This window comes from Teleopsis dalmanni, chromosome X, assembly GCF_002237135.1.
Source record: "Teleopsis dalmanni isolate 2A chromosome X, ASM223713v2, whole genome shotgun sequence".
Classification (NCBI taxonomy): domain Eukaryota; kingdom Metazoa; phylum Arthropoda; class Insecta; order Diptera; family Diopsidae; genus Teleopsis; species Teleopsis dalmanni.
The window spans coordinates 71,787,763-71,815,556 of NC_051848.1; the positions used below are offsets into that span (position 1 = coordinate 71,787,763).

At 28.8% G+C, this 27,794-nt stretch overlaps 3 protein-coding genes and 1 long non-coding RNA gene across 6 annotated transcripts; all 4 read left to right on the top strand.

The window, feature by feature from the left end:
- Positions 1-1,878: 1,878 nt before the first annotated feature.
- On the top strand, positions 1,879-9,230 carry LOC119690045 (dual oxidase maturation factor 1). Of its 3 annotated transcripts, none has more exons than XM_038105027.1 (7): positions 1,879-1,997; positions 5,622-5,797; positions 6,451-6,508; positions 6,578-6,712; positions 7,973-8,407; positions 8,486-8,960; positions 9,030-9,230. In XM_038105027.1, exons 2-7 carry the CDS (start codon positions 5,633-5,635, stop codon positions 9,070-9,072), a joined length of 1,311 nt encoding a protein of 436 aa, XP_037960955.1. In that variant the 5' UTR covers positions 1,879-1,997; positions 5,622-5,632; the 3' UTR covers positions 9,073-9,230. The 3 variants fall into 3 exon arrangements, with proteins under 3 accessions (XP_037960955.1, XP_037960956.1, XP_037960957.1); XM_038105028.1 differs by lacking the exon at positions 1,879-1,997 and adding an exon at positions 2,157-2,284; XM_038105029.1 differs by lacking the exons at positions 1,879-1,997; positions 6,451-6,508 and having other exon boundaries at positions 5,697-5,797; positions 9,030-9,229.
- Positions 9,231-12,168: 2,938 nt separating this feature from the next.
- Positions 12,169-13,117, top strand: LOC119689064 (dynactin subunit 5). The gene is made up of 3 exons (XM_038103805.1): positions 12,169-12,287; positions 12,342-12,641; positions 12,698-13,117. The coding sequence occupies exons 1-3, from the start codon at positions 12,240-12,242 to the stop codon at positions 12,905-12,907; spliced, it is 558 nt and encodes a 185-aa protein (XP_037959733.1). The 5' UTR covers positions 12,169-12,239; the 3' UTR covers positions 12,908-13,117.
- Positions 13,118-15,878: 2,761 nt separating this feature from the next.
- LOC119689461 lies at positions 15,879-16,733 on the top strand. The gene is made up of 3 exons (XR_005253432.1): positions 15,879-16,175; positions 16,249-16,291; positions 16,356-16,733. It is a non-coding gene; the product is annotated as an uncharacterized LOC119689461 (long non-coding RNA).
- A 2,360-nt stretch (positions 16,734-19,093) lies between these two features.
- Positions 19,094-27,576, top strand: LOC119689459 (FERM domain-containing protein 5). The gene is made up of 9 exons (XM_038104294.1): positions 19,094-19,328; positions 21,551-21,655; positions 23,567-23,609; positions 23,664-23,837; positions 23,899-24,278; positions 24,329-24,417; positions 26,600-26,817; positions 26,876-27,268; positions 27,329-27,576. The coding sequence occupies exons 1-9, from the start codon at positions 19,239-19,241 to the stop codon at positions 27,574-27,576; spliced, it is 1,740 nt and encodes a 579-aa protein (XP_037960222.1). The 5' UTR covers positions 19,094-19,238.
- Positions 27,577-27,794: the final 218 nt, after the last annotated feature.

Genomic DNA, 27,794 nt, shown 5'->3' on the forward strand with positions numbered 1-27,794 from the left:
TCTTAATTTAAAATATGGTATAGCGATTATTTGATTTGACATAAAATTATAAAATATAGTATTCGACATATCCAGAAATAGAAAATTTAATATGTGACACAATTCGTCTAATCAATATAAAATTCACTTCACTACGATAACGGGCGACTATAATATATTTTTATATAATATTAAATAATTTGACTAACCAGAGTAAAATTCACCTAAGACAGTTAATGAAACAAATGCAATTTAATCATAATTAAAATCTCTCAAGTTGACAAATAAATAATTGTTGCAACCAACGATCAATCATTGATCATAAGTTAGGTAAAGGTTAGGTAAAGGTTAGAGTTATCTTCATAGAAACTAGAGATAAACAAAAGAATTCATATTGTCTGTCATGACTATATATGAAAATCGTTGATGCTTGTTACATTTAGTTTATAGAAGCACTTTGTTATAATTTGTTCTTCCAACTATTTTTCCAAATATGTACGTATACATTTTTAATACATGTATTTGTAATTTAGAAAATATAAAACATTGTTTTTTGACGCCAGTCAGCGCCTTCAAATCGTTGGTCACCTGGTCCTTTCACCAAAAATCCTCTACTGCTTTTTTTCCATTTGCACGACATGACCAAGCCAGCGTATGCTATATATGTATATATATATATATATATATTATATTTATATAAAACGTTACAAATATCATAATTAACTTAACATGCTATATTATATACAGCATATATACTGCTATACATAGCGGTATACATAGAGGTATATATATATATACATATATATATATGAACATTTTAATATTTTCCTTGTCAAGAAACTCTTCCAACAAATTAATAGATTCAAAATTTTCTAAACCTCTCTAACAATTCTTTATCTCTCATATTAAAAGCGAGAGCACACACACTTGTGTTTGGTGATCACTCTTTCATTTAATATTTTTACTTCCAGCAAATACATGTGATGTTCCTTCCTCTCCTTTACCATTCCACTCGTGAGCCAAAAATGTGTGCCTATTCCCTATTATAAACTGAATAACATATCCTTGCAAAGAAGTTTCTCATAAATTTGTTATAGAGAGATTATTTGTTTGCGTACCTGAAAAAATTCGTTGTAGAGAGGAATTCGTTATATGGAGATTCGTTATATGGAGATTCGTTATAAAGAGATTTGACTGTATATACATATTTTTTTTTACTTGGATTCGTAAAAAACCCAATACAAAAATATTTGAATAATTAGCTCCAAAACTGAGTACTAATTTGCTTATTAGCAGAGAGAAAATTAAACAGATCGAAATTGCTGAATTGTTTTGTTTTGTCGTGCTGTCATGCAGTTCAGCGATTTCGATCTGTTTAATTTTCTCTCTGTTAATAAGCAAATTAGTTCTCCGTTTTGGAGGTAATCATTCATATTATTTTGTATTGGGTTTTTTACGAATCCAAGTAAAAAGAAAATTAAAAAAGGTAAACAAAATTTATTATGTAAATAACAAACACTATATTCAACATAAATATTTATATGCGGAGTATTAAAACTTCTGTAAAGTCAAAACTAATTTTTTTCGTTTAAAATATAAAATTGCACATTTAAAGATATTGACTGCGAAGATTTGTTTGACTGCAAATAACATAATTAATATTTTGCATGCAATGTTAAAGTTAACATATCTAATATATGTGACTCACTTTGTCTAACACTGATATATAGCCTTTAAAATTAAATAATTTGAAATAATAACATTGAAATCTATTAAAAAATTCAAACAATTAATTACAATTTAAATGAAAGTCTATAAATATTTTTCAAAAAAAAAATTTTGTTAACATCGCTAACACTTTTTGCACAGCCAAAGCAGTAATACAAGTTTCACGAAGTTTTGTAATTCTGCAGCTCAATAGCAGTTGAGCGCTGTGGTTGTAAAGTCGTGTTTTGTTAAAGCAGGCAGTTTTTAAATAATTTTGTGCAGTGACAAAGTTTTTAGAAAAATAAATTGAGGTATAAATGAATTAATAAAATTTATTAACAAAATGACGTTGTGAAATATTTGTCTGTAAAAACGTTGAGTTTAATCCAGAAGAAAATTATAACATTTTCTTTCAGCTATAATTAGCCGATCACATTGGATAATAACGTTTTGTTTGTTGTTTTGACCTAGGCTTTGTCATTGAAAGTTTGTTTATGATGAAACAGCTTCCATGTTAAGTCATAGTTATTGCTTTCGTTACTGTAGACAGCTCTGTTACGTTGTTTAACAATTAATCGAGAAATTAAAGAAGAAATCGGTAATGGAACTTGAATTTGTTTTTAATTAAAATTTTATATCTTATATTATATGCTTCATATATTCAACATTGTAACTTCGTTTGAAGTTTTATTCTTTTATTAGTTTTAACACTCTATTTATGTTAAAGTCTTTTGCCAAGAAATTTTACATAGTTATGTGTATGTGAATGTGGTTGACCCTAACGTTAAGGAAACAGCTAAAAATTAGTGGAATAGTGGAAGTAAATAAGTAAAATATATCAAAAAAGTTCGTTCAAAGTTTTCATAAAAAAACTAATATATAATAACCAGTTCGGTAGATATTTATTATATAAAAAATAAAAACAAAGAAACTATTCTTAATTTTCCTATTTGGTGCAATAAAGTGAGTAACGTAGAAAGATCCGTTTGTATAAAAATTACAGGCGGAACTACTGACCATATGTGTGTATGTAATTCTTTTTTCAATTTTTTTCTTTTAAATAATGTATTTAAGAACAAAGTAGTATCATAGGCCGTGTGCGAGTTCGAGTAAATTGAGGTAAAATAAATTGAAATTTACTAGGGATTTTTTGCACTGCACCTATATGAATTTTTATTTATTTTATAAATTTATTATTTATTTATTTATTTATTAAACATCTTATCAAATTTTCACAATGGTAACACCTTATTTATATAATTTAACCTACTCGAAATTCTGGTAAATACCAACCTTCGCTGCTATACCGAAATAATTTACTATTTCCCTCAATTTACCATCAATTCACTCGAAGTCGCACACGGCCATATTATATCAATTGAATGTAATTATTTAATTTACTAATAACAAATTTGAAAAACAAAATTGAATTATTGACCATATGAATTATTTTTTTAATAGCATATTTAGAAAAATTTAATAAAGTAAGAAATGTTAATTAATATCTAAGCAAAACGTGTAGAACAAAATGTTAAAAGGATATAAATTTAACTAAAAGCAATCCATATTGTTAAAAATTTATTTGGCAGTAATGCCTCAAAATGTGGAGAAAAAAATCTACAAAACACGTCAATAATGTATCAAGTTTGAGCCACCTAAACTTAACACAACCAATAAAATGTACGTTATTGGAATAGAAATACCAGGCTACACTATGAGCGCCTATAACCGAAACGATTCAAATAGCAGAAAAAGGTGGTATGCAGACACGTGTCCAGCTGTAGGTGAGGGTACTTAAAAGCAGAAGTCCCCCCACAGTATTTATTAAGTATCTATATTAATTATAAATATATTACGACTGCTTATTCTGCGGAGGAGCATTAGTTTTGCATATATATCCAGTATATGATATCCAATATGTATCCAGTATATGATATCCAATATATGAAAATATTGACACTGCTTTACAATTGACAAAACGATGATATGTTTGTATGATTTTTTCAAGACTTACAGCAATATAAATATCTAGTCGTTGGTTGAGCGTCCAAATCGTAAAGCAATAGTTAGTGCAGATCTTCAGGTCACCTTTTTGTAGATTTATAAATAGTCTAAGAATTTAAATAGGAAAAAAGGCTACGCAAAAGATCTTCTATGTATCCAATTACACTCACAATATAGCACTATTACATATAATAATATTAAAATATTCTGCAAATAGGTTGAAGAACGCTCTCGGAGCATATTAAAGAAGAGTGTGGCTTTTACTTCAAACTACTGATTATTAATTAATGACTGGACAGTAAGTAATGGATAAAAGTGCGAGATGCCTTGTTAAGGGATTAACATGTCTTTTATTGTATTTTTTTCTAGCGTCTTTATTGAACTATTTTATTTTTATCTAAAGAAACGCTTCTCTTCTTTTATCATCTTCTGCTATTGCTCGTCCATTGCTCGTGGAGTAGCTGACTGAAGAATCCTTGTATAAGCAGCATTGTTCGAAGCATTTTCATCGACGAAGACTGCAGTTGTCACTTTTTTCACTCTTTTCTGTGTGGGCAAATGTAAGTTGTTGTTGGTACGAAGCCTATATCTAGTACAGATATTCTAGAATCTCAAATAAAAGTGAATAGATGCGTGTACGTATACTGAGGTAATATTTCCCTTATTCACTGGTATGAATCGCTCGATTGAGTTTGTTAACAATAAAGCTCTATAACCAATTTAAAGGACTTGAGAGCTTATGCTAGTTGGACAGAGGCACTTTTATAAAGGGCCGTCACATTCATATACATAGGCGTAAATCATAGTCTGTATATCGCATTGTTAATCCAGCGGTTGTCAGGTAACTATCTAGGAGTGTCATTTGGAGGTTGTGTGAGAACTTGCATTGAGCACGTCAAGCGTTGTGCGGGTATTGATCATGTTAACAGTGATCAGACCAGTTACTTTGTTTATTCGTTTTTAGGAAATCGCGACCCTCCTTAAGCGAAACTGATTGTTTTTTTTTCTACTATAATGATTTGTCTAAACAACATTTCATAATATTGTATATAAATATATGTGTCTATGTATCATTTACATATATATATGTTGTTTTCTTTAAATTTCCAGTCACATTCCAAAATTCTTTAAAAAAACTTTTAATTTAACATTTTTCAATGGATTTATTTTTAATATGAAAAGGTTGCAGTATTGACTTGATTCATAATTTTTCTTTAAATAGTTATTTTTATTAGTTTTAGAGTTAAAGTTTTACTTATAATTGTATTTATGTTTCTGACCTGCATTTCCCTTTTCATATTAAAACAATTTACTTAAGAATTTATTCTACATGATGGTGTATAACATATGATCATATGATTATGATTATGAAATATGATTCTCGTTTTGTTTAAAAATTTTACCTTATAAAAGATGCTGATGTATTAAGCTTTGTTTGTTATAAAAATGTTAATATAAAATTGTGATTATAATACAACATTGTTCTTTGAGTATTTCAATATCGGTTTTCATAAGCCTACAATAAAATGTTAAGAAATTAAAAAGATTTGATAATACGAATTGTAATAAGTTGCTAAAATTTTTATTGTGTGTTTTTGTTTTAATTATATATATATATATGATTGAACATTTTGACGGACTATATAATATGAACATATTATATATTTTATACATTTAAAGATGAACATATTATATATTATATATTTTGTATTTTTTTAACAAGAACATTTACGTCTACATGTTTCTTTGAGGAGTATCTTAATTTTTCTATGGATGAAATAGTGGCTAATAAAATATGTACCTAGATTGAACTTTAATATATATATATAATTGTATACTAAAATATTCAATTTTTAGTTTAATATTTTGTTGCTAATGATAAACAATTGGAACGATTATTGATCAACTTTTTTTGTTTTTATATTTTTAAGATATTTATAAAATGAAGGGATGGTTCGATGCATTCAGAGATGATGGTGGACCTACATTATATTCCTTCTCTAATCGAACGCCTGTTACTGGAGATGTTTCAATAGTAGCGGCTTCAGTTCTTTTTGGAACTTTTTATTTTGCATTTTTAGTCATATTTCCCGGAGTAAGAAAGCAGGTAAACATTCACAATATAACACATACACACTTATATCTTACACCAAAAGAAAAAATGTAAAATAAAACAACTTCAAAAATATAAAAATACTTATATAGAATAAAAATGACCAACTACATTTTAAAATAATATAATATATATATATGTTTCAACATAAAAAATTAATTAAATGAAATAAAATTCATCAAAAAAATAAATATATATTTTACGAGATGAGATCCAAATATTTTTATTTATTTGATGCTTTTTGAAAGAGTATACATTCTACTAAACACAGATATGTTATATTATATGTTATATGAAAAATTGATTTTATTCATATAAATTTAAATTAATTCTGTTTTTCATAAAAAAATTTAATGCTCGAAAACGTCTTGCCTTGTTATGCGAACTTTGTTGATTTAACGTTTCATTTACGCTGTCAATTGATCGCTGAAAAAAATTAAATTAAATTTATTTAAAAATTAATTTTTTAAATAAATTTATTATTAAACAATTCACCAATTAGCCCGTTTTAAAAACAAAATTATTAGTCATTTATTAGCTTAAAACTTATCTTAGAATTTTAAATAAATGTATTTAATATTATTGATTCTAAAAATATTATTTATATATAGCAAATTATAGTTTTCCCTTATAAATATTTTCTGTAGAAACTTACAACATTTGCAACAGTTACTCTTAGTTGCTTTGTGGGGTTGGTGATTTTAAGTAAGTTTTATTTTTTAATTAAAATTATATTTTTTTTAAATAATTAATGTAATTTCAATTTAATTACAGTTACCAGATTAGGCTCCGCATGGCATGTTGCACATACAACGATTATAGCACCATACAAAGCTTTTTCCCGTGAAAAACTCCCTGCTCGAATTGGCAGCAAGATTGGATTAATACACGTTAATGTGACTCTTACAGGTAATCTCACATATAAATATATATATATTTAGTCTATATGTATATAGTCTATTTGAAAATAGACCGTTGTCTAAATGTTATTAAACGAATTATCAAGGCAATTACAAGATGTATAATTTAATATAATCTGTTGAGTAACTATTCCGTTCAATTCGATTTTATCAGGTTTCCAAAATTCTTTATCGTTAAGAAAAATGCCTTATTATATGTGTTCAGTAATAACAATAATAAATACAAATAATAATTATATTCGAGCATTCCAAAATGCTGCAAAACACAATAAATGTCTTGGTAAAGTCTCCAATTTATACGTAAAATAACAACACTACTATTTTGCTCTAACAGACTACTTATGAAGTCTCTAAACATCGACGACAGGGTTATCCAAAACACGGCCCGCGATTAATATTTGTATGGCCCGCGACATGTTTCTAATCTACCACAATTAGGCAATTTTTTCTTTATGCGCCCCTCCAACCTATTCAGTGATTTGTATTGGCTCGCAATCTTATCTGGTCTAAACAGTCCTGATCTAAGAGACTGCAAAAACCAATATCGCCAAAGCGATAAGTGATGTATTATGAACCTTTACTGAACATATTTTTAATTTTTTATAAATATTTATATTTTTTATAAATATTTATATTTATACAAAATTTAGTTTACTTACACACATAAGTCTTACTAAAACATAATATTTGACAGATTACAACAATGATGCCAATATGTCCTTCAGAGCGGTCGATTCAGGTTAATAAGTACCTGATTTGGTACCGTACTAGTTAAATCATTTCGGAAAAATGTATTTGCCGATAAGAGGAGAGTTTTCTAAATGTAAAAGTTATTTTAAAGACTTCTAGCTTTATCATGGAGACTAATATACTAATATCATACTATACTAATATATCACCTAACATGTGACCTTACATTAAATACTTAAAAATATTTCTACTTTTCTTGAAAGACACTTTGTTTTGTTTATGTGTAAACAATTATTTGGATTGACTTTAGCCCACTTGAAGAAATATATTTCACACTTATACATGACAGCCAATATAAAAAACCTTGTTGCCGGTTAACATAGTAAAAATAGTAGATAATGTCGTTCTCTCTGAATAAACGATATTATATAGATAGATATTTTAAAAAGAGATATTCATTTCTAAATTAGTTTTTGCTAGATATTTAAAAAGCACAACACTGAAATATCTGAAATTTTCTGAAAATTATAAAGGAAAAAAAATAATATTTCTATTTTAGCAATCTCCAGTATTTATAACAACACATCACCAGATATTGACTATAATGAACGTTTTACTTGGGAAGGCGCAAATGATATGAGTGCAAACTATCGTGAAGCGCTGCAGAAAGGTCTTCCGTATCCTATTTTAACTGTTGCGGAATATTTTAGCATTGGGCGTGAAGGTTTTTCATGGGGTGGACAATACCGTGCAGCGGGATATTTTGCAAGCATATTGCTGTCAGCATCTTTTGCGTCATGGTTACTTATGAACTTGCTTCTGATAGCAGTACCAAGATATGGAGCTTATATGAAAGTACTTACCGGCATTTTACTTATGACTACTAATTTCGGTTACCATTGCTTGCTTCCAAAACGACCATTAACAATATTTTTGGAAGGCGGTCGGTTAGAGTTCAAATTTGGTTGGTGTTACTGGTTATTGTTAGTTGCGGGTAAGTTTTAACTGATTACGCGATTACGATTTTTATTTAAAATATTAAAAATAAAAATTAAATTTATTGTTTTTCTAGGTATTTTATGCTTTTTTGCCGGTGTATTTATTTCAGCAGTTGATTTAGTATGGCCACATACTTTCTCTACTGTTTTAGAAGTATATTATGGCACACCATATGATCGACATGTAATTTTGGAGGAGTCTAGTGATGTACGTTATCGTAAACGCAATGTGCGTGGATTAAACGATTCGCAAGGATTCGGCTCTCGTATTTTACGTAGACTTTCCTCTAAAGCTCGTGATTCTAATATAAATACACATAAGCCACCAACTGAAATTGTTAATGGACCTCTGGGAGATATTGATAAAAAAATGTTTCAAAACAATGTTCCTAAAAGCCCATGGAGATATCCTTTTCGCCGAAGTCAACAATTAGCATCTCATGATATAAAAATGCAACGAACTTTATCTCAAGACTCAGGCTCAAGTATTAATTCAATAGCCATTGACATTTCACCTTTTCACAAAAACGTTTTACCTCGAATGGCTCAGTAAGTCTCAGCTATTTGTTCTTCAATGCTTACATGTTCTTCAATGCTCACTTATCTAATATATTTTAGGAATGCGGCTGCAGCGCAAATGAGAAGAATGGAACATTGGTGATAGACGAATATACATTAATAATGACATTTTATTTATTTTGACTATACAAATTAAATTTGTTGTGATTTGACATTGATAATATTATATGTAGTGATAAAACGAATAACGAAATATGACCAGAAAATATTTTAAATATATATGTATACATGTTAAAAAGATTTATTGATTTATATATTTGTAAAATTTATTAAATAATTTGATTTTTAAACATATTTAATAAATTAAAATAATAATTTAAACCTGCAGGTCAAGAACCTCACAACCACATAAAAACTTCGTATAATTGTTCTAACGTTTACATTTTTATCTGGAAATTGATTGTATTGATATGTTTTATTCCTTGGTCGTTACATGTGTTGAGAAATTACCCGATTGGAGTCCTTAAAAGTTGTTGTTGTTGTAACCCGATATACAAAACGATTACATGAGTAGGAAAGTGGGTGGTACTGGTTGGATGGTGATGGAGGGGGAATGAGGATGGGGTGGAATGGGTGGATAGGATTTAATTGAACGTGAACCAAGGTCCAGATGGAGGGACTTGACCACTTCAATGGGGTAATCCTACAACCGTTACTGCTGGTGAAACTTGGTTTACATGTATGCGTTGCAACCACGCAGTGTTCTGTTAAAATACAAAGTTTCTGTATATAATATCTAGTTTTTTATATATGGTATATCCAAAGTTTTAACAATACGAACAACTCTTTTGCTTCCTTACATTGCCGAACACCTCTGTTGAGACATTATTGAATTTTCCAGGTATATCTAGAAATACTCTCCGTGGATCTGCATTAAGTATACACATGGTTGAGTTCTCAACAATATTTCTATACCTATCCTGCTCAATATATTACTAACACTTTTTCCAAAGTTGCGAGAAGACATAAAGTAAGACTAATTCGTTTGTAGTCTTTTAAATAGAGATAACTGCTTTTACCTGCTTTTTATATATGTAAATACAATTCTCGACATTTTTCATCTAAGGGAGCATAGTTATACTCCAAACACCATATGTAGATCAGTTTTAACTATGGTACTACAAAGCCTAAAACTTTTTGCATTATGACTGGAAAGATTCCATCTAAATCGTGTGACTTCGATGAGTTTCCCTACTCTAGCCTCCAGATCTAAATAAAATGTTATTAGCAAAATTATCTCTGGTTTACCTATTAATATGTATCTGTAAGACCTAGATAATATCTTCTGGAATTTCTTAGACCTTTACTGCTATTTATAAAATGAAAATCAGTAACAAATCTAATGTATTTCTGATCCAGCTACCGTTAATTCTTCTATATTAATACCATCATTTCTATTAGAAGTTATACCGAGTTCTTACTTAAAGTGGATACGAGATAGGTCAGATCCTTACGAGTATTAGCGAGATAAAATTTACTTTGAAATATAAAATTTTTGAAAGGTCACTACAGTCATTAATATCGGTGGACCGTAAACTGGGAGCTGGGATGGGCAAAGGCACCTCATTCCTGTTTCTACAACCTTTAAAGCTGCAATGAAAAGGAAACTTTTGGTGTAGACAAACTTACAATGGTGACGATCCTTATTCCTCGATCTTTTTATTTTAGAATTTGAACGCTATAACACTAGCCTGCACAAAAAAAAAATAACATGGGTGCATTCGGTTCAGCATTCATTTTATTAAACATATTATCTAGTAACTTCATTGACACAGCTTATATGAAACTTGTTCTAGCTGATTAGCCGTCTCTACACGGGTTTTTAGAGTGAAAAAATTTGTGCCTTCTGTCTGTATGGATAAGGGTTATGATAGATGTTAGAACGGCTCGAATTATTCACATAAATACGTTACCAGGGACCAGGGTGGTGAGCACTTTGGATTAGTACCATCTGTGAGACTGTGTAGTGAAATATTATAAATTAATGCACGCGATGCAAGAACAATAGTTTTCAACTTTTCAAAAAATCTGCAATTACTAGGATTTTTGTGTGGTTGGCTTCAATTATTCAAGTTTTTTTATTAGATAGGAGAGCAATTGATGTAACAATTGAGCTTGACAAACTTTAAATAGTGTTTTGCATTCATCAGCAAAACTAATCAGTTTAACGCTGAATGTTAAGAGTGTAAGGTTCGAATTAAGTAAATGAAAAAGAGGGGCCTAAAAAAAATCTTGTGGAACTCTGAAGACAACCGGAAAACTTTTACATAACCAAAGCCCAATACAAATTTGATGATTAGCTAAGAATATAATTTGGTTATTTTGTCGCCAAGTTAATCGCTTTATACACAAACTAATAATCTCGCTGAATATAGATTTAACATTTAACTCTATATTTTATTTGTAATAAATCTAGTATTATGTATAATTCAACTGCAATGATCGTTTATCACAATTTATTCTGATTAATGTTATAAATATTGTAATAAATAATAATTGCAATGTATATGTATAATATTTTATAACTAATAATATATAAATGCGGTTATTTTTGTTTTTTAAAATATACTAACTTTTATTTCGAAAGTTTTTTTTTTTTTGTGTATCTCCTAATTCCTAATATTTTGCCGAAACACGTGTAGAGATACACAAAAAAAAAAACTTTCGAAATAAAAGTTAGTATATTTTAAAAAACAAAAATAACCGCATTTAAACAATTTCGAAGTAACGACTCAAAAATTAAAACAAAAATAATAATTTATGTTTTTATAACATATAAATAAATATATTTTTATCTATATATTATAAGGTTACAATAATTATAATATGGGATTTTATTAGATTGCAAAAACTATTATTGTTTTATATATCTATTGTTATTTTATTCTCTTACTAATGTATGTTAACTAATTTTGTACAAGTGTGCCCCTTATTATCCTCTTTCGCGGTGAAATAAATAATCACCGTTCGTAATAGTCTAACGTTCTTGTTGGATTGGTGCAACATTCCGTTCGTGGTGAAGCAACTTGATTTAAAAAAAGCAACACTTAGTTTAGTAGTCTCAACTTTTGTGATTGTGTGTTGGTTGATTTGTTTTGTTTACGTTTGGTTTTTCGTTCTTGTGATTGTACTCTTTGCTTGCAAGCAAGTTTGCATATGCTGTCATTATTTTTGCAATTTTGTTTCAAGTGTAGGGGCCGCTTTTAAGTGATTCAAACATTTTGTAAAAGAAAATTAGAAAATTGTACAATGGAAATAGCGGACTCATATTATAGTAAAGATGAATATGTTGAAACGGTATTATATTCTAAAATTTTATCTAAATGTTAATTAAATTTATCATTTGTGTAGGCATCTGGAAATAAAGTTAGCAGACAAACAGTTCTTTGTGGCTCGCAGAATATAGTGCTTAATGGAAAAGTGATTGTTCAAAGTGGTGCTATTATTCGAGGCGACTTAGCAAATGTCCGAACTGGGCGTTACTGTGTTATAAGCAAGAATGCAGTTATAAGACCGCCTTATAAACAATTTAGTAAGGGCATTGCGTTTTTCCCAATGCATATAGGTGATCATGTATATATTGGAGAAAATGCGGTAGTGAGTGCGGCTGTAATTGGTTCATATGTTTGCATTGGAAAAAATGCCATAATTGTAAGAAACGCCTTTATGTGTTTAAAATTATAATCTTCAATAGTCATTCATTTCAGGGGAGGCGGTGTGTCCTAAAAGATTGTTGCATCATAGAAGAAGGTGCCATACTTCCGCCTGAGACAACTGTTGCAAGTTATATGCGATATACAGTAAATGGTACTATTGAAGGTGGTCAAGGAAATCCATATTTTGTTCCTTCCGGAATGCCTGACCAAATGATAGATTATACAAAATCATTCTATGAACATTTTTTGAGAACTCCATAGAATTGTAAATGTAATTTTATATTTAATATAATGCTTATTTTTAGTATTACATAAAATAAATTGGTTTGTTATAACGAATCAAAGATGTTCATATTTAAATACTATAACGTATGAGTAAATTTAATTTATCTTTATACCGTTTGATAAGAAAATAGTTTTAAATTTTTTATATTATAATTTGTTCGTAAAATAAATGATTGAATATGTAAAGTATTATTAAATGTTTGTTACGATTGTAAGCTTAGGAGTTTTTTTAATCGGTATAAGTGGCAAGACAGGTGCATGTTATTGTTATTGTTGCAGCCCACCGAGATCTGAAAAGCAGACAACATGTACAGATTACAAGACAAAAGTACATGGGTTACAGATTCATGTCAATAATTTTACTTAACGATATTTAAAATGTTTGATAAAAAGTTGTTTATTGCAATGCTATATAAGAGAATTAGTTTCTAGTTGAAAATATTTAGTTCTCGACTCATGCAAATTTAGATCTATTGGAAGACTTCTAGATACATGTATTTTTTTTAAAACGACTAAATTCATTAGATTATCAGAAAGTAAGCATTATATATTTTCAAACACTAATGTCTAAACATTTTGCTATATAACTAACAACCTTCACAACAAATATTTCTAAACCGTAAAAGTAATATTACCATACCCGGAATAAAATACAACAAAAAGTATTAATTTTAAAATAGTTTTTATATATTTTTTAATTTGGCTATAGATCCTTTTTTTGTTAAATATATCAACGTTTAATATTTTTTATTATACTCTATATTTCGACTCTCTTTGAGAGTCATCATCAGGATCACGATTAAGACTATATCTACATCATCCTCTTCATTCTATCGTCTATATTGCACTGAATTGAAAAAATTTTATATTTATTTTGTTTATTTATTTGTTAGTTAACATTAAAATTAATTTTAAAGTTAACTATGAATGAGGAACTGAACTGTTTCGCCCTGAAACGACAAAAAGTAAGTTACAGCCCTTAAAAGAATATCGAGTTATGCTATCTCTCAAGAACGCAACTCTTTCAATTATAGGCATGCCAAGCAGGACAACGAAATTCCTGCATAATTCTCAAATAAATAAATAATAAATAATAAATTGATCAAACAAAAAACAGTTATCAAACAATATTACATTTTAGGTTATCATGATGGAAGATTAAATCTTCATTTCAATTATACCTACTGCAGTTGAAGAAAGGACGATGAAAGTGCCACTCATCTCATCTGCTTTCTTTTTGTCCAGCACATGCGCGGCGCCGCCTTCTTTAGAGGCCTTCTTTTTTGAGAATTTTAGCGCACTGCACGACCTCCCCCTGAATAGGATTATAAGCTTTGCCAAAGGTTCTAAGTAGTTCTAACCCTTGAGTTTTTAATTATACGGTAACACAATGGGCCTATAGGCTTAAATGGATCGCCGGTATAACCTACTTACCTACCTACCATTAAACAACACGACAATTAATAACAATTACGTTCGGTGTTTATAGGCTCCATATAGAAGTTACGTTCGGTGATATTTTTGGCATAGCTAGTTCTTTTCAATTGAACATATTTAAGCCATGTGAATCGTTTGTCCACCGTGATGCCTAGATATTTAATGTTATCCTCCCAGTTTATTACCATATCTCCTATTCTCATTGTCGACGTGTTCTGTCTCCTCTTACGCGTAATAAACAGAGCCTTACTTTTTTCATTATTGATTTTTATTTTCCATTTCTGGAAATATTCCAAGATGAGGTTTATATGCTTTTGAAGCGTGTTGATTATGTTGAGAGTACATTTACCCGAGTATAGCATACACGTATCGACAGCGTATAACGCCAGTGTCGAGAAATATAACATTGGGATATCGAACGTAGAAATGTTGTAGAGAGTGGGGGAGTGTGACGATTCCTGGAGAATCCTTGCATCTATAGTTCGAACTGAGAGATTTTTGTGCGAAAGGACCTCCCACGTAGGAAGCTGCCGATGTTGTTTTATGTCTTATCATTATTCGACTAACTATTTATATTTTATATTTTAAGCTTAGTGTTTACAAAGTAGTGGAATATGCATTATAAACATATTCCTACGATTAAAGTTTGGTGTAGTGCATAACGTAAATTAAATGTTTGTCAGAATTGCCCTCTAACCATATTATATCACCAGCACAAAATGCATTTTAGCACATTTGATAAAAACAAAAGAATTGGGACTTATAGATCATGTCATTAGTAAGAAAACATGAAAAGTACCGGATATGAAACTATTTTAACTACTCGGACGGACAGACGGATACATATTAGTAAAACTAACGTAAAATTCTGGACCATATTATGATACATTATGGCACTTTGACATTATGACACACTTCAATTTACTTTACCTTAATTTACTCGAACTCACACACGGTCCACAATAAATTTCAAAATAATGCAAAATCTTATTTCATTATAGTTTACAATCTTCAAACAAATCACGTAGAACCTAGCAGTCCAGTTCCATATTCTTAGTTAACTTTAAAATTAATTTTCATGTTAACTCATAAATAAATAAATAAAATTAAATTTTTTAACAAAGATTGAAGAATTGAACAAAAAATATAAATATGATTATTCAAGTCTTTAATAGTGTCAATAAGTTACATTGACTACCCTAATCAATTAAACTTCAATTCTAATTGATTTTGATTTTTTGTAAATATCATCTTCATTGCACTTAGAAATATTTAATTTGATAAATATATTATTGTACGTACTTATTACACAAAAAAAAAAACAAATTATTATAATGACCAAGTATTGTGTTTACAATTTTTGTTAAAAATTTGACGGCGTTAGCTTTTTAACGGCGCAGATGTCTGCTAAAGAAAGAATACCAAAAAGACATTTGTGATACGAATGATGGATAAAAACAAAAGAGAAAATAAACAAGGCAACAGATAATAAAAAAATTGTTGCCTAAAAACTTCCGCAGTGTAGAAAATATTTTCTCGCTGATAACTTGTATCATAATCATTTTCAGTCCTATTTATTCTTATTCTATACTTTGTATTATTTAATTTAAGATTTAGTACATTAATAGTGTGTAAATAAAGTTATATTAAACTGTGTTGGTGGGAAGTTCTTTTAGACGCGGTCACGTTGAACTCTGTCAAGATTTTTTGGAGCTGCTGTTTGAGTAAACGGAAAAGTTGATATGTAGGTTATTAAAAACTTTTAATGCACCCATGTAAAACTAGAATATTCAGTTCGTACGATAAGGTAAGATAACAAATCATTAATTTCATGTTTAAACTTTTTTATTAAATTACGAATATATATTGTATATTTTCAGGAACTTAACACTTCCAATTTTAGTTTGAATCATTCTGTGACCGGTAATGTTACTAAAAAGCATTTATCTGGAAATTATTGCAACTAATTAAGTGATAATTTTTAAAGCTAATTAAAGGTAATCGAATAAGCGATTATGGATTAGAGTTTCAAAAGAACTACTTCTACAAGTTTTATGCCCAACATATGCAATTTGCCATCAGGACATTTTTTAATCCAAACTATGTTGCTTGGAAGTAAAAATATATAAACAACTATTTCTGTGCCTCTTAATCTTTTTAACTAGTTTCATATATGATATTGGGTTCCACGAACGGCTGGGTCTACGTCCCAGAGCCTCTTATCAACCATGACGACCAAGTGTCATTCACCACCCCCCAAAGGAATTTTACAAACATTTATGATGTCAAGATTGAATCCGTTGGTGTTACGTGAACACAGTACGTATGTATATTATTGTAAATATAACATACACAAAAAATACAATATGTATATAAATATATGGAAATACAATATTTTCAACACAACTTAGTATTATACATAAATACATGTGTGGGAAAAATGTTTAGTTTCGGAACTTTGAAAATTTGTTTGTTGTAGTGTGGAATTTATTTTTTATAAAAATCATATTAAATTCTTTAATTGTTTTTTATCAATTTCAATAACTAATTTATTAAATAAAATAAATTAGTTATTAAACAAATAAATTTGTGCAATAAACCTAGTTCTATTCGGATTTAAGTAATCGATTATTTTATGCAACTTTTGTAAATAAGCTTTATGTCGATATAGTTTAATAGTTTAATAATATGTGTATTTAAAATTACAATTTTAATTTTAAAATATTTTGTCGGCTTTCGAGTTTAGCTATAAGAACAAAGCAAAATGACTTTAACCAGTGGTTCCAAGAACGGCAGAGTCTACGTTCGAAGACATTCGTCGCTATCGAAGTAACTTCACAAGCAGGTTCCAGCGAGCTACAATAATAACAACTTTAACCAGTAAATCATTTTGATAGAAAAACTGCAATAACTGGTATAATTTTTGTAAATCAGTGGTTAACTAACCAAAGTGAAAAAATAAGGAATATATTAATTAAACAAAAACAGATAGTTTATATTTATATTGTTAATTCAATTTACCATTTTGCGTTCCCCCCTTGACTATTATGTGTATATTGACTGCGTTAAAATAAATAGTAAATGTCAATACCTTTTCTCTTAAGGTTTTATCCACAACAGAGTTTATAGCATTGCTATAAGCGTGGTGAGTTAATTTCCACAAAAAAAATAGAATAATTTATTTTCACATTTTCAAAAGCACTTAAGTATTCCGTAATGACAGCTAATAAAAATAAAAGTAGTTGAGAACCTGTATAATTTATTTAATACTGTTTATTATATTGCTTATGATTATAAAAATTGAAAGTATACATAATAAATTTTAAAATACAAAGTAGAATACAAAATTTATATAATATGTATTTATTATATTGTATTTATAAATAAATATAATATTAATACAATAATATCAGAATTGTTTTTTCAGAATTTTAATTTTTATTTCAATCGTTTTTTGTACATTCCTATACGTATTTCGGGAAATTCGCTTCATCAGGAGAATTCCTAATATTAAAAACATCTATGCAATTTACAAGCTATTTATACTTATTACAAGTATTATTATTTAATTTGAATTAGTAGGATTATTGTTGTTTTTGTTCTTGAGGGTAACAGGTACAAATGGTAGTGGGATGGGTCTGGTACTGTTTTCATATATTAAAAAGTATATTACACAAATTTAACTTAATTTTAATTTCTTTAAAAATAAGCAATATAACACGCAATATAAAAATTTTATCATTAATATTTTAAAAGGATATTTCTCATAAATATATATATATGTTTGTTTTTTTGTGTGACCAAACAATTATATAATAAAACTTTTTTTTTTACAACGAACTAATTAGTCATTTAATTTAAAATGTTCAGTTCCCTGAAGAAGACTATCGACGGTAGTCGAAATATTGGAACAGTACTTCAATAAAATAAAATTTGTTTAAATATAGATAGTAAAGTGGAGAAATTGGTATAGAGAACCAAATCTGACATTTATTATAGAGAAGTTCTCTAACGAGTTGCAGAAACGCACCACTAGTGTGTGGTTGATTCTTAAATATTATTTAAATTAAAATATAATTTAACCGTTGAGTAACATTAGAATGACTTTCATCGTATTATGTTCCTAGATTAGGTTCTATACTTAAAAAAGAATAATATAACAGCAAAATAATAAAAATTGGAATAATATAATCAAGTACGGCTTTGGGTCAGTTGTCTCTGAGCTTCAAATTTGGCAGGGTACGAGAACAATTCCAGTTAGTTGCAGTTCCAAAAAAAATTATTTACAAATAATTAAATACAAGAAATATTTCCAATACCACTGATGATGGGTATTTGGCATTACTCGAAACAGCTGTATGGTCAGCAAAAAATTCAATTAATTAAAATAATATAAAATGAATTTTTGTTGTTGTAAGAGGTTCGAAAAACTTCTTTATTAAAATGTAATAAAAAAAATTTTGTCCATATTATCCTTCAATTCATTTTGATTCGCATAGAAAATAAAAAATTTGTCGCTGTGGGGAAGATACATAAATTTCATATAAAACATAAGAAAAATATTAATTCTAATATATTATAATTATATTATAATTATAATTAATTATTTATATATTTTATTTAATATTTTAATATTTTTTATTCAATGTGTAAACACGTTATATGACTTAAAGTGAGATAAAATTTTTTAACAAGATGGCAACATTGTATTATCCTTTTATCCTTACAAATCAACTTCCTTGGACAAGGTGAATTAAAGTAGTGAAACTTTATGAACTAAGAAATTGAAGTTATTTGTGACTTCGAGTGCAATATTTTATGAGTGATTTTTTAATGTTTAGTGCCATAAATTTTGTTGTTAAAGTAAAAAATGTTCAAAAATAAAAATGACTGTAATATTGTGTACAGATGCACAGTACGTCTGTTGGAGGATTCCGATGTCCTGGAATGTGAATTTCAGGTCAGTTAGTCATTTTCTTTTAAGTAAACACAGTTTTTTCTTATTAAAAAATATTTAGGAGTGTGTCTTTATATATTTTTAATACAATAAACAAGAGCAGAATTGTTTATTGTGTTTGTGAAAATTTAAGTAGAATTTTATTTAAATTATTTATTGGATTCCATAAAACAATTGCATGTGAAAAATATTCGTAAATATAATCGAACACAAGTTATGTAGTAAATAAACTGAAATTGTGCTAATGGAAAAATCACTGGGTGCAGTAGAAAATAAACACTTAAATTTTAAATAAAAATAGTAGTTGTGTAGATAACTTTATTCACTCATAAAAAATTCTTAATTAAATGTTTAAGAAAAGATTACACAAAACTTATATATATATATATATTATATACGTTTATATGTTCCTGAATTCATATAACGAATTATTATTAAATAACGATTATTCTAAGCAAACAAATAGTTATGACAGTGTTATCCAAAACTATGCCAATACATTCAGATTTTAACCTCATCTTACCATGTAACATTACTATCTAGAATTATTAGATCTATATAGTCATAGTAGAACCTATGTTATTATTATTAAAATATATCCTAAGTCACACTTTTTCTTATTTGAATAATGGTCAAACCGACATTATTCAAAGTTTAGAGTTGACTGTGGGCGTAGATCCTGCTGCTATTGAAGCTAGTACTAATTAATAGTTTAACAAAATGCATAAGAAATATAGCACTTAAATTCCACGATAACACTACAAATAACAACATAACAGTAAATTATATAAAAGAACAATTTAATCTTTTTCAAGAAAGAAAATATCAAAGCGAACGGCACACTTATAGAAAAAACATGTTAGAAGTTAAGTATTTATTTGTTATTCAATCTATAGTATATGTAAAATGAAAGATCCGGTTTATATACTAGTATTCTAACCAGAAACGACGTGATGATTTTTTCCTGTTGACGATTGACTCCAGAATGTAGATCCGGCTGCTCCTGGAATCCTATACTCGTATAACTTACTGGTAATTAAAGTTCATATTTGCGTAACCATGAGCGGCTCTTTTCGGCTCATTCTGCTCACAGATGATGAGCAAGCAATAAACTTTTTTCATACGATGACTCACGAGCGAGCCCAATTGTAGAGCTCATGCTCATGAGCAAGAGCCGCCATTAAGTTAAAAATTGGCTCACGCTCGTGTGCAAAAGTACAAGCTGAGGCTCATGAGACCTCATGGGACCTCATGCGCTGCATACAAGAAGGTTGTTGTTTTCGTAGCACAATATGGCACTTAATCGTTTTATATTAAGTTAAGACTTTTAAACTATATTATATTGTATTGTTCCATTATATTGTTTTAATATTAATAGTAACAAGCTAAGCTAATTTCAAATTATATATTTTTACATAGCAAGTAACGTTTTTAAAAATAAATAAAGCAAATAAACTAATCAAAAATAAATCGCTTTTTCTTGTACAGTTGAGCTCTCGGCTCGTGCTCACGCTGTTGAGCAGCTCTTCAATATGAGTCAATTTTGAGCTCACGCTCATGAGCTAATTCTGTGCTCTCGTAATAATTGGCTCTTGCTCTACTCGAGATCTACCGTATTCTTTGAATTTGGATTCCAGTAAATATTCCGTACTTGCTATAGGAAATGAGATTTGGTTCCAATTAAGTAGTGATTAGAACCAAATCTAAATTTGTCGAATTATTAGAGAGTAGGTAAAAAAAAATTACTACTCTTGAAAGAGGCTATATTGGTGAATAAAGGTTAATTTTGCCTAAAACTTGTGATATAATTGATTTATTGTATTGTGACAGAAAATAGTTTTTATGTTAGTAAAATGTAAGTTAGCTTTAAACCTATCCTAAATAAACCTATGCAGTCTATAATTTTTTTTTTGTGAAATGCTCACAGTTCAGTTATCTCCATAGATATCTAGATATCTAAATAGTTAAGATCATAATAATTTGTATTGAACAAAAGGAATTCATACAGATTCATGAATATATTGTTATAATAACATTGGAATAGAAATAGGTGTATATATCTAAATATGCAATATATAAAAAATTACAAAAATTCTCAAAGTTTAAACTTTTTTATTTTAACATAATTTATTAAAATTTTATATTGTACTAAAATGGATTTAAAAAAAATATAAAATAAAAATTTAACAGTAAACTAAAAAACTAATTAGAAATCATTTTTACAGTCTTTTCATAAAGGGAGTTATCTCGTGGAGTATATATGCAAACAACTGGATATAAAAGAAAATGACTACTTTGGCCTACGTTTTGTGGACTCTTCAAAACAACGAGTAAGATGCACTTTGATATATATTTCATTTTGTGGCTTATTGTTTTATTTTTTTTTTTTAATTGATCTATTGATTAAAATAGAATAAATTATGTTTAATAATTCTAAATTATATACATATATATCTCACACTGCATTAAATATGTTTCAAAAAGTGATTGACTAGATACTTTGGTTATTAAATCAATAATTAAAATCAAAATAGGTGACTTGTTAACTTCATTTTTCTTTTTTTTTATTAGTTAGATATATCTTTAAAATTATATTTAAATAGGTTTATTTTTAAACTATTTTAACCAGTTTATTTATTAACATAATTAATTAAAATATTTTATTGCGTTTAAAACATTGATTTGAAATTTTAATTTTTCATATTATTATTTATTTATTTCATTGAATAGTGAATTGTATACGTTATATACAATTTTATAATAATTATGAATTTTATATTATACAAAAAAATTTTCTTTCACAAAAAAACTGCTAGGAGGAGCTTAGGGCCGCAATAAAGATCTTCCACTCCCCATGTGTAACATTTCCATATCAATTTGCCTTCTCTAAGTGTGTGCAGTTCTGCTCCTTCTGCTCTCAATCGGGTTTCACTTAATTGCCATTCATGTGGTGTCACCAGTCGGTCTACGCTAAGTGTAACCGACCCAGTCCTATATCTGAGTTTTGAATATGCAAAATGTAAATAAAAGTCAATGATAAATTAAATTAAAAATTGTCGAAATACAATAAAATCATTGATTAACTGGGAAATATTGGCCGATTAACTAAATCTCTGATAAGTTAACCTAACCAGAGATCGTCTAGGTACAATCTAGACGTACGCAAACAATATCCAGTTAAAAAGTAAACCTACATAGTATCAATTATTCTCCTTCAGAATAAATGAGTTTTATCTTTTTCAATATTTGTGATATATTTTATATAATCAGTGTACTTATCGAATATTACGGAAGCAATAACTGTATTGAACTAAGGTCACATTTTAGATACATGCTTAATAACATGTACACGAACTTAAGCCCTGGCAATAAATAAATAAATAAAATAATAGCTTCGCTCTATTAAGATAGCAAGGTTTTTTATACGTATACCCTGAATAATTTCTACATTTCACTCACAGCGCCTCTTCCTCTCCACACTGTATCTCCTATATATTCCTTCCGCCCCCCATTTTTTCTATCTAAAATCACCAATGTATGTTTTTATCTATTTTATTCCAACAATAACATCATTACGAAAATTATTCACTGTATTTCACTGAGACGTTAAAGCAGTATATATTAATTTATATGGGTGTGGTTTTTACCTTAGAAAAAGCAGAAATGATCTGAAATAATATGACCATAATATGTCATAACACTTGAGTGTTTAAAATTTATTGATTCAAAGCTCGAAAAGCATGAGTTTTGTTTTTGTTATTTTTTAAATCCCTGTGTACGTTCACGAAGATAGGGTCAACTACTCAAAGACGTTTTTAAATTTTAATATACGATATATAAATTTAAAAAAAAAAACAACTCAAAAACTTAACTGAAAAAAAAAACAATTTTCATTAATTATTTATGTTTCACATCTTTATTACGTTTATGTTTATTTACGTCACATATTGTGTATGTATAAGGGTGTTTTCTGAGCACGTTCCGTGGATTCCGGAGATGATTCATTAATCAAACAGACAAAAAAATTGTGCGAGATTATTTGGTACAAGGAATCATCGACGCAATGTACGAGACTTTTTCAAAAAACTCTCTGAATAACTATATTGAAATCATCAATATTTTCAATAGTTTTAAATGAATATTTCATATTTCATACCTTAATTGTTTAAGTTTAAATCATAGTAGATTCTTTTTCATGGATTTTAAAAAAACGAAAGACGTATTTCATCTAATTTTTTTAGCATTGGTTGGATCTGGCGAAGTCAATTATAAAACAGTGTAAAGGTAAATTTTTTAAATTAAACTTTACAATGTCCGGCTTATAAGTGTATTATTTAGATGTTGATCCAGTCTTATTTTCCTTCCGAGTAAAGTTTTACCCAGCTGATCCATTTCGGTTACTTAACAATGGACGAGTTATGCTGTACCAACAACTTAAACGAGATTTGCGGCATGGTCGTCTTTATTGCTCAATTGGTGAAGCAGCAGCATTAGGTTCACTGATAGTGCAAGGTACTATAAAAATGTTTGCATACTGTTTATCGTTATTACAAGAATGTTATGATAATTTAAGAGGAACTTGGGGACTACAACGAAGACTTTAATATCGGTGATTATGTGTCATCAATGCACTTAGCGTTACGCCAAACTGAAGCATTAGAAAAAAAAATTATTGAATTGCATAAAAAACGAGAACCAAATCAACGTCCTACTGTAGCTATGGATGAATTCATAAGCATTGCACGTGGGCTGGAGACTTACGGAATTGATCCGTATCCTGTTAAGGACCATCGTGGATCACAACTGTATATTGGAATGAATTATTCAGGCATTAGTACATTTATTTTAGGTAAAAGATCGCAACACTTTCGCTGGGGTGAAGTGCATAAGTTAAATTTTGAAAGTAAAATGTTTATAGCCCACCTTAGTTACACAGATGCCAGTAGAGAACCGGTAATTATATTCCATTTTATGTGAAAATTTAAATTAAATTAATGTTATAGAAAAAACACACAATTGGATTTAAATGTGTATCTGGATCTGCCTGCCGATATGTCTGGAGATGTGCCATAGAACAAATGTTGTTTTTTACGTGAGTACAAATTTTACAACTACCATATATTATTGAATATATTATCATAAGAACTAATGATACTCAAAGTTAGTATTTATTAATAGCAAATTCACAAATATCTTACAAAATATTTTTTTATTAAGTTGATAATATTTAAAGCCCTACATCTAGTGTTTTTTTTATATATGGGAACTTTTTTGCTTTGGCAACTGTTTAACATGTAGAACTACCCAGTGTTGAATTTGGAAAAATGGGAAAAGAAGAATTTTGCATATTGATTTAGATTTTAAGTTTTTTTTTTAAAATTTGAAACTATACATTTACATTTTTATAGAAACGTATTTATCCTTTGAAGTTAGTGAGTAATTAAAAACAATAATTGCGTTTTCATATTTAACATCATAATACGGCTGGTTTTAAGAACCATCCGTAAGATGTTGTTTTCTACAAAATCAAATACATTTTCTCATTGTAAATCTTTTACACCATTTCATATATCAAGCAGTTTAAATTCACAAAGCATGAATTTTTGAAAATATCTACATCGAAACTCTTTCAGTACTATGCGTCTTCCCAATAAATACTGTAGATCTTCTATTTCATTCAAATTGCATAAAGATTAGATGTTAGAGTTCTTACCTGTCAATTTCCTTTTAGTCATAGAGAGCTGTTTTGCGCTTTCATAATTCAAAAAATTCTTTCCAACAAATAAGTCTTGTTGCAATATATGCCGCCTCTCGGATATTTCAGCTTTTTATAAGTAAAACAGTAAAACCAGCATTCATTGCTCCTGGCTTTTTCAATATGAAGGAGATCTGTTTTGATTGAAGTTTTTTATTTAAATGATTTTTTATACAATAATACGACGGTTATGTTATACCATTTGTTCAAGATATATCAATACAATTAATTAGATTCAATCCCATTATAGCAGAAAATCCTGTAATTCGTTTTATATTGAGTGGGTAATGTAGTCTTGTCTAAGTGCTTTTTTGATGTACTGAAGATGTAGGTTAAGCGTAAAAAATTAGCCCTCTTCAAACGATGTGAAATCCCAGATTTATGTTTCAGAAGCTTGAAGTGATCCACTTCTACTATTGATAGCTACCTACTATTGCTAGGAAGAGATTTCATTCAGTCTTCTCGGAAATTTTCTTTTTAGCAACAAAATGTAGCTAGATCGTATTAATGCTCATCTTTGCTATAGAATTCTTACGTTGTGTCAGCCTACTCTGTTGTATTTTCTGCAACATATGTCTACCAACTTTCGCTGAAAGGACACCAAAACACCTGTTGTGCATATGTCCAGGCCTGGCCAGAACTAGGATTAGGTTATTAGGGACCCCCTTTTTCAACTCACTAAGCGATATCTACAGTATGGGTATTGACCCTACTCTCGCCTTTATAAATGCTTCTGGCTGGTTCTAGTTCAACCTTCTATCACCCACTATTACGAAGAATTGTGAATTCAGAACGACTTTCTTAGTTGATTAATGAGGATTTGTTCTTCCCTCCACTTCAACTAACTAACTAAATTGCCGCCAGTTTGAGTTATAAGATTCTTATTAAGGAAAAAGAAGAAATATAATAAAACTGTTTTTGAAATATCAAAAACTTAGAAAAGGTTTGTAGCTACTACTATTACATTTTAGAACAAACTTATTTAAAATAAATTTTAATTTTGTAGATTAATTTATAGATACTTTTTAATTACATATTGTGCGATACTTATTTTCCTACGACACTGATTTGACAACGGATTTTAGTAAATTCAGCTTACTCTTGTACGACATTAAATGCCGCTATAGCTAATTCCCGAGATATCGAGGTTGAAAGTTGAATATATAGGTTTTGGATTGATATACCTATGCCATATTTACATTGATTACACAAAGAATTCGTAACAACTATTTCAAGCAACTCTTTCACTACGCTATCTCAGTAACTGGCCATCTGGCACGTCAAACTATAAAGTGCGACATTTAAAAAAATGAAGCTATTGTAAGATATGTCGTAATGGAAAAGGTTGCTTAAAATAACTGTCTTTACTATAATTTATTGTCAAATGAGTGTGTCCGGGAAATCAAAATCATGCTCATATTTACTTTCTTGATACCATATATTCATAGCTTATGTATGATAGCTCGAATATTTTTTAAATAAATACAATAAAACTAATCTATAATTATTTTTTGTTAAGTCTTCCAAATAGCCAAAATGCGTCGGTAGTATCTGGAGGTGGATTTTTTTCTTGGGGTACCAAATTTAAATATTCTGGGAGAACTGAACGAGAAATTCTTACTGAAAGCATAAACGCTTTAAAGGAGCAAAGAATTACAAATTCTGCTGCTAGTAATCGCAAGGCTAGTAGCGTACCAGCAACGCCATCCAGTCCAAAAGTTCATCTATCTCAAATTCGTAATTTTTTTAAACTATTATACTGGAAAAAATGAAATAATATATATTACATACACAGGTTACAGCAGTTTACCACGTTCTACAATGTCTGAGTCACTGAGTAGTTCTGCTATTGAACACGTAGACAATTGTGGTAACATCAAATGCATCACAAATCCATTAGATGGTTGCAGTATACAATTAACAAATCTCGAACCTGTATCAGAAGAATCACGTCTACGTATTTGTAATGCTAATCAATTAAATAATTACGTTCCGGATGAATCAGAATATTACTATCGAAGCTCATTAGGAAAAAATAGAAACGAAACTGACTCTCCAATATTATATTGGAATGGGTCCAACCGTCACTATAACTTTAATGACAAAAACGTTGTTTTTGCTTCACAGCCTGCTAGTTCACTATCTTCCAATATTGTTCCAAATAGCTCTATTAACTCCATTGCCACTGGTAATTTACTAAATAAAATAAAAAGAAAATGTTTAATAAATTATTTTTAAATACTTATAGATAGCAACGTTGTCTGTCAAAATGTAGTAAACTGTGCCAAAAGCGTGCGGAAATTTCATCTTTTCAACGTTTTTATTCCTTCGTTATTTTTTGTTGTGGCAACCATGGCATTCTCTGCTGTGTTTATTTTGGAATCTGACTCCGAATTTCTTGAGAAAGTAAGAAATATGCCAGAAATGATTAGTTTGCGATACCAATACTATCAACCACTTAAAGAATTTATTTTTCGTACATTAAGCAAAAAATAATCTAAGATACTTTCTAATATAAATAAAATTAGTATAAATAAATATAAATGCTTTTTTTTACTAAAAAATTTTCAATTCCGTCTAACAGTACCAGTATAAAATACTCAAAAGAGATCTAACCATATATATATGTATGTATTTCAATTTTTGATCTAAATACTGCAATTTTTAAATGAAATGCATATTAAAATTGAATATGCTATACAGTTTATCTGAGA

What these genes read in the sequence shown, in the direction of transcription:
- LOC119690045 (XM_038105027.1), top strand. Translation starts at nt 5,633, where the DNA reads ATGAAGGGATGGTTCGATGCATTCAGAGATGATGGTGGACCTACATTA. An exon ending in TTCCCGGAGTAAGAAAGCAG is followed by an intron (nt 5,798 to 6,450) that starts GTAAACATTCAC and finishes TATTTTCTGTAG; the next exon opens with AAACTTACAACATTTGCAAC. An exon ending in CTGGTTATTGTTAGTTGCGG is followed by an intron (nt 8,408 to 8,485) that starts GTAAGTTTTAAC and finishes TTGTTTTTCTAG; the next exon opens with GTATTTTATGCTTTTTTGCC.
- LOC119689064 (XM_038103805.1), top strand. Translation starts at nt 12,240, where the DNA reads ATGGAAATAGCGGACTCATATTATAGTAAAGATGAATATGTTGAAACG. An exon ending in AAGATGAATATGTTGAAACG is followed by an intron (nt 12,288 to 12,341) that starts GTATTATATTCT and finishes TCATTTGTGTAG; the next exon opens with GCATCTGGAAATAAAGTTAG. An exon ending in TTGGAAAAAATGCCATAATT is followed by an intron (nt 12,642 to 12,697) that starts GTAAGAAACGCC and finishes CATTCATTTCAG; the next exon opens with GGGAGGCGGTGTGTCCTAAA.
- LOC119689459 (XM_038104294.1), top strand. Translation starts at nt 19,239, where the DNA reads ATGTTCAAAAATAAAAATGACTGTAATATTGTGTACAGATGCACAGTA. An exon ending in AATTATAAAACAGTGTAAAG is followed by an intron (nt 23,610 to 23,663) that starts GTAAATTTTTTA and finishes TGTATTATTTAG; the next exon opens with ATGTTGATCCAGTCTTATTT. An exon ending in AGGTTCACTGATAGTGCAAG is followed by an intron (nt 23,838 to 23,898) that starts GTACTATAAAAA and finishes TGATAATTTAAG; the next exon opens with AGGAACTTGGGGACTACAAC.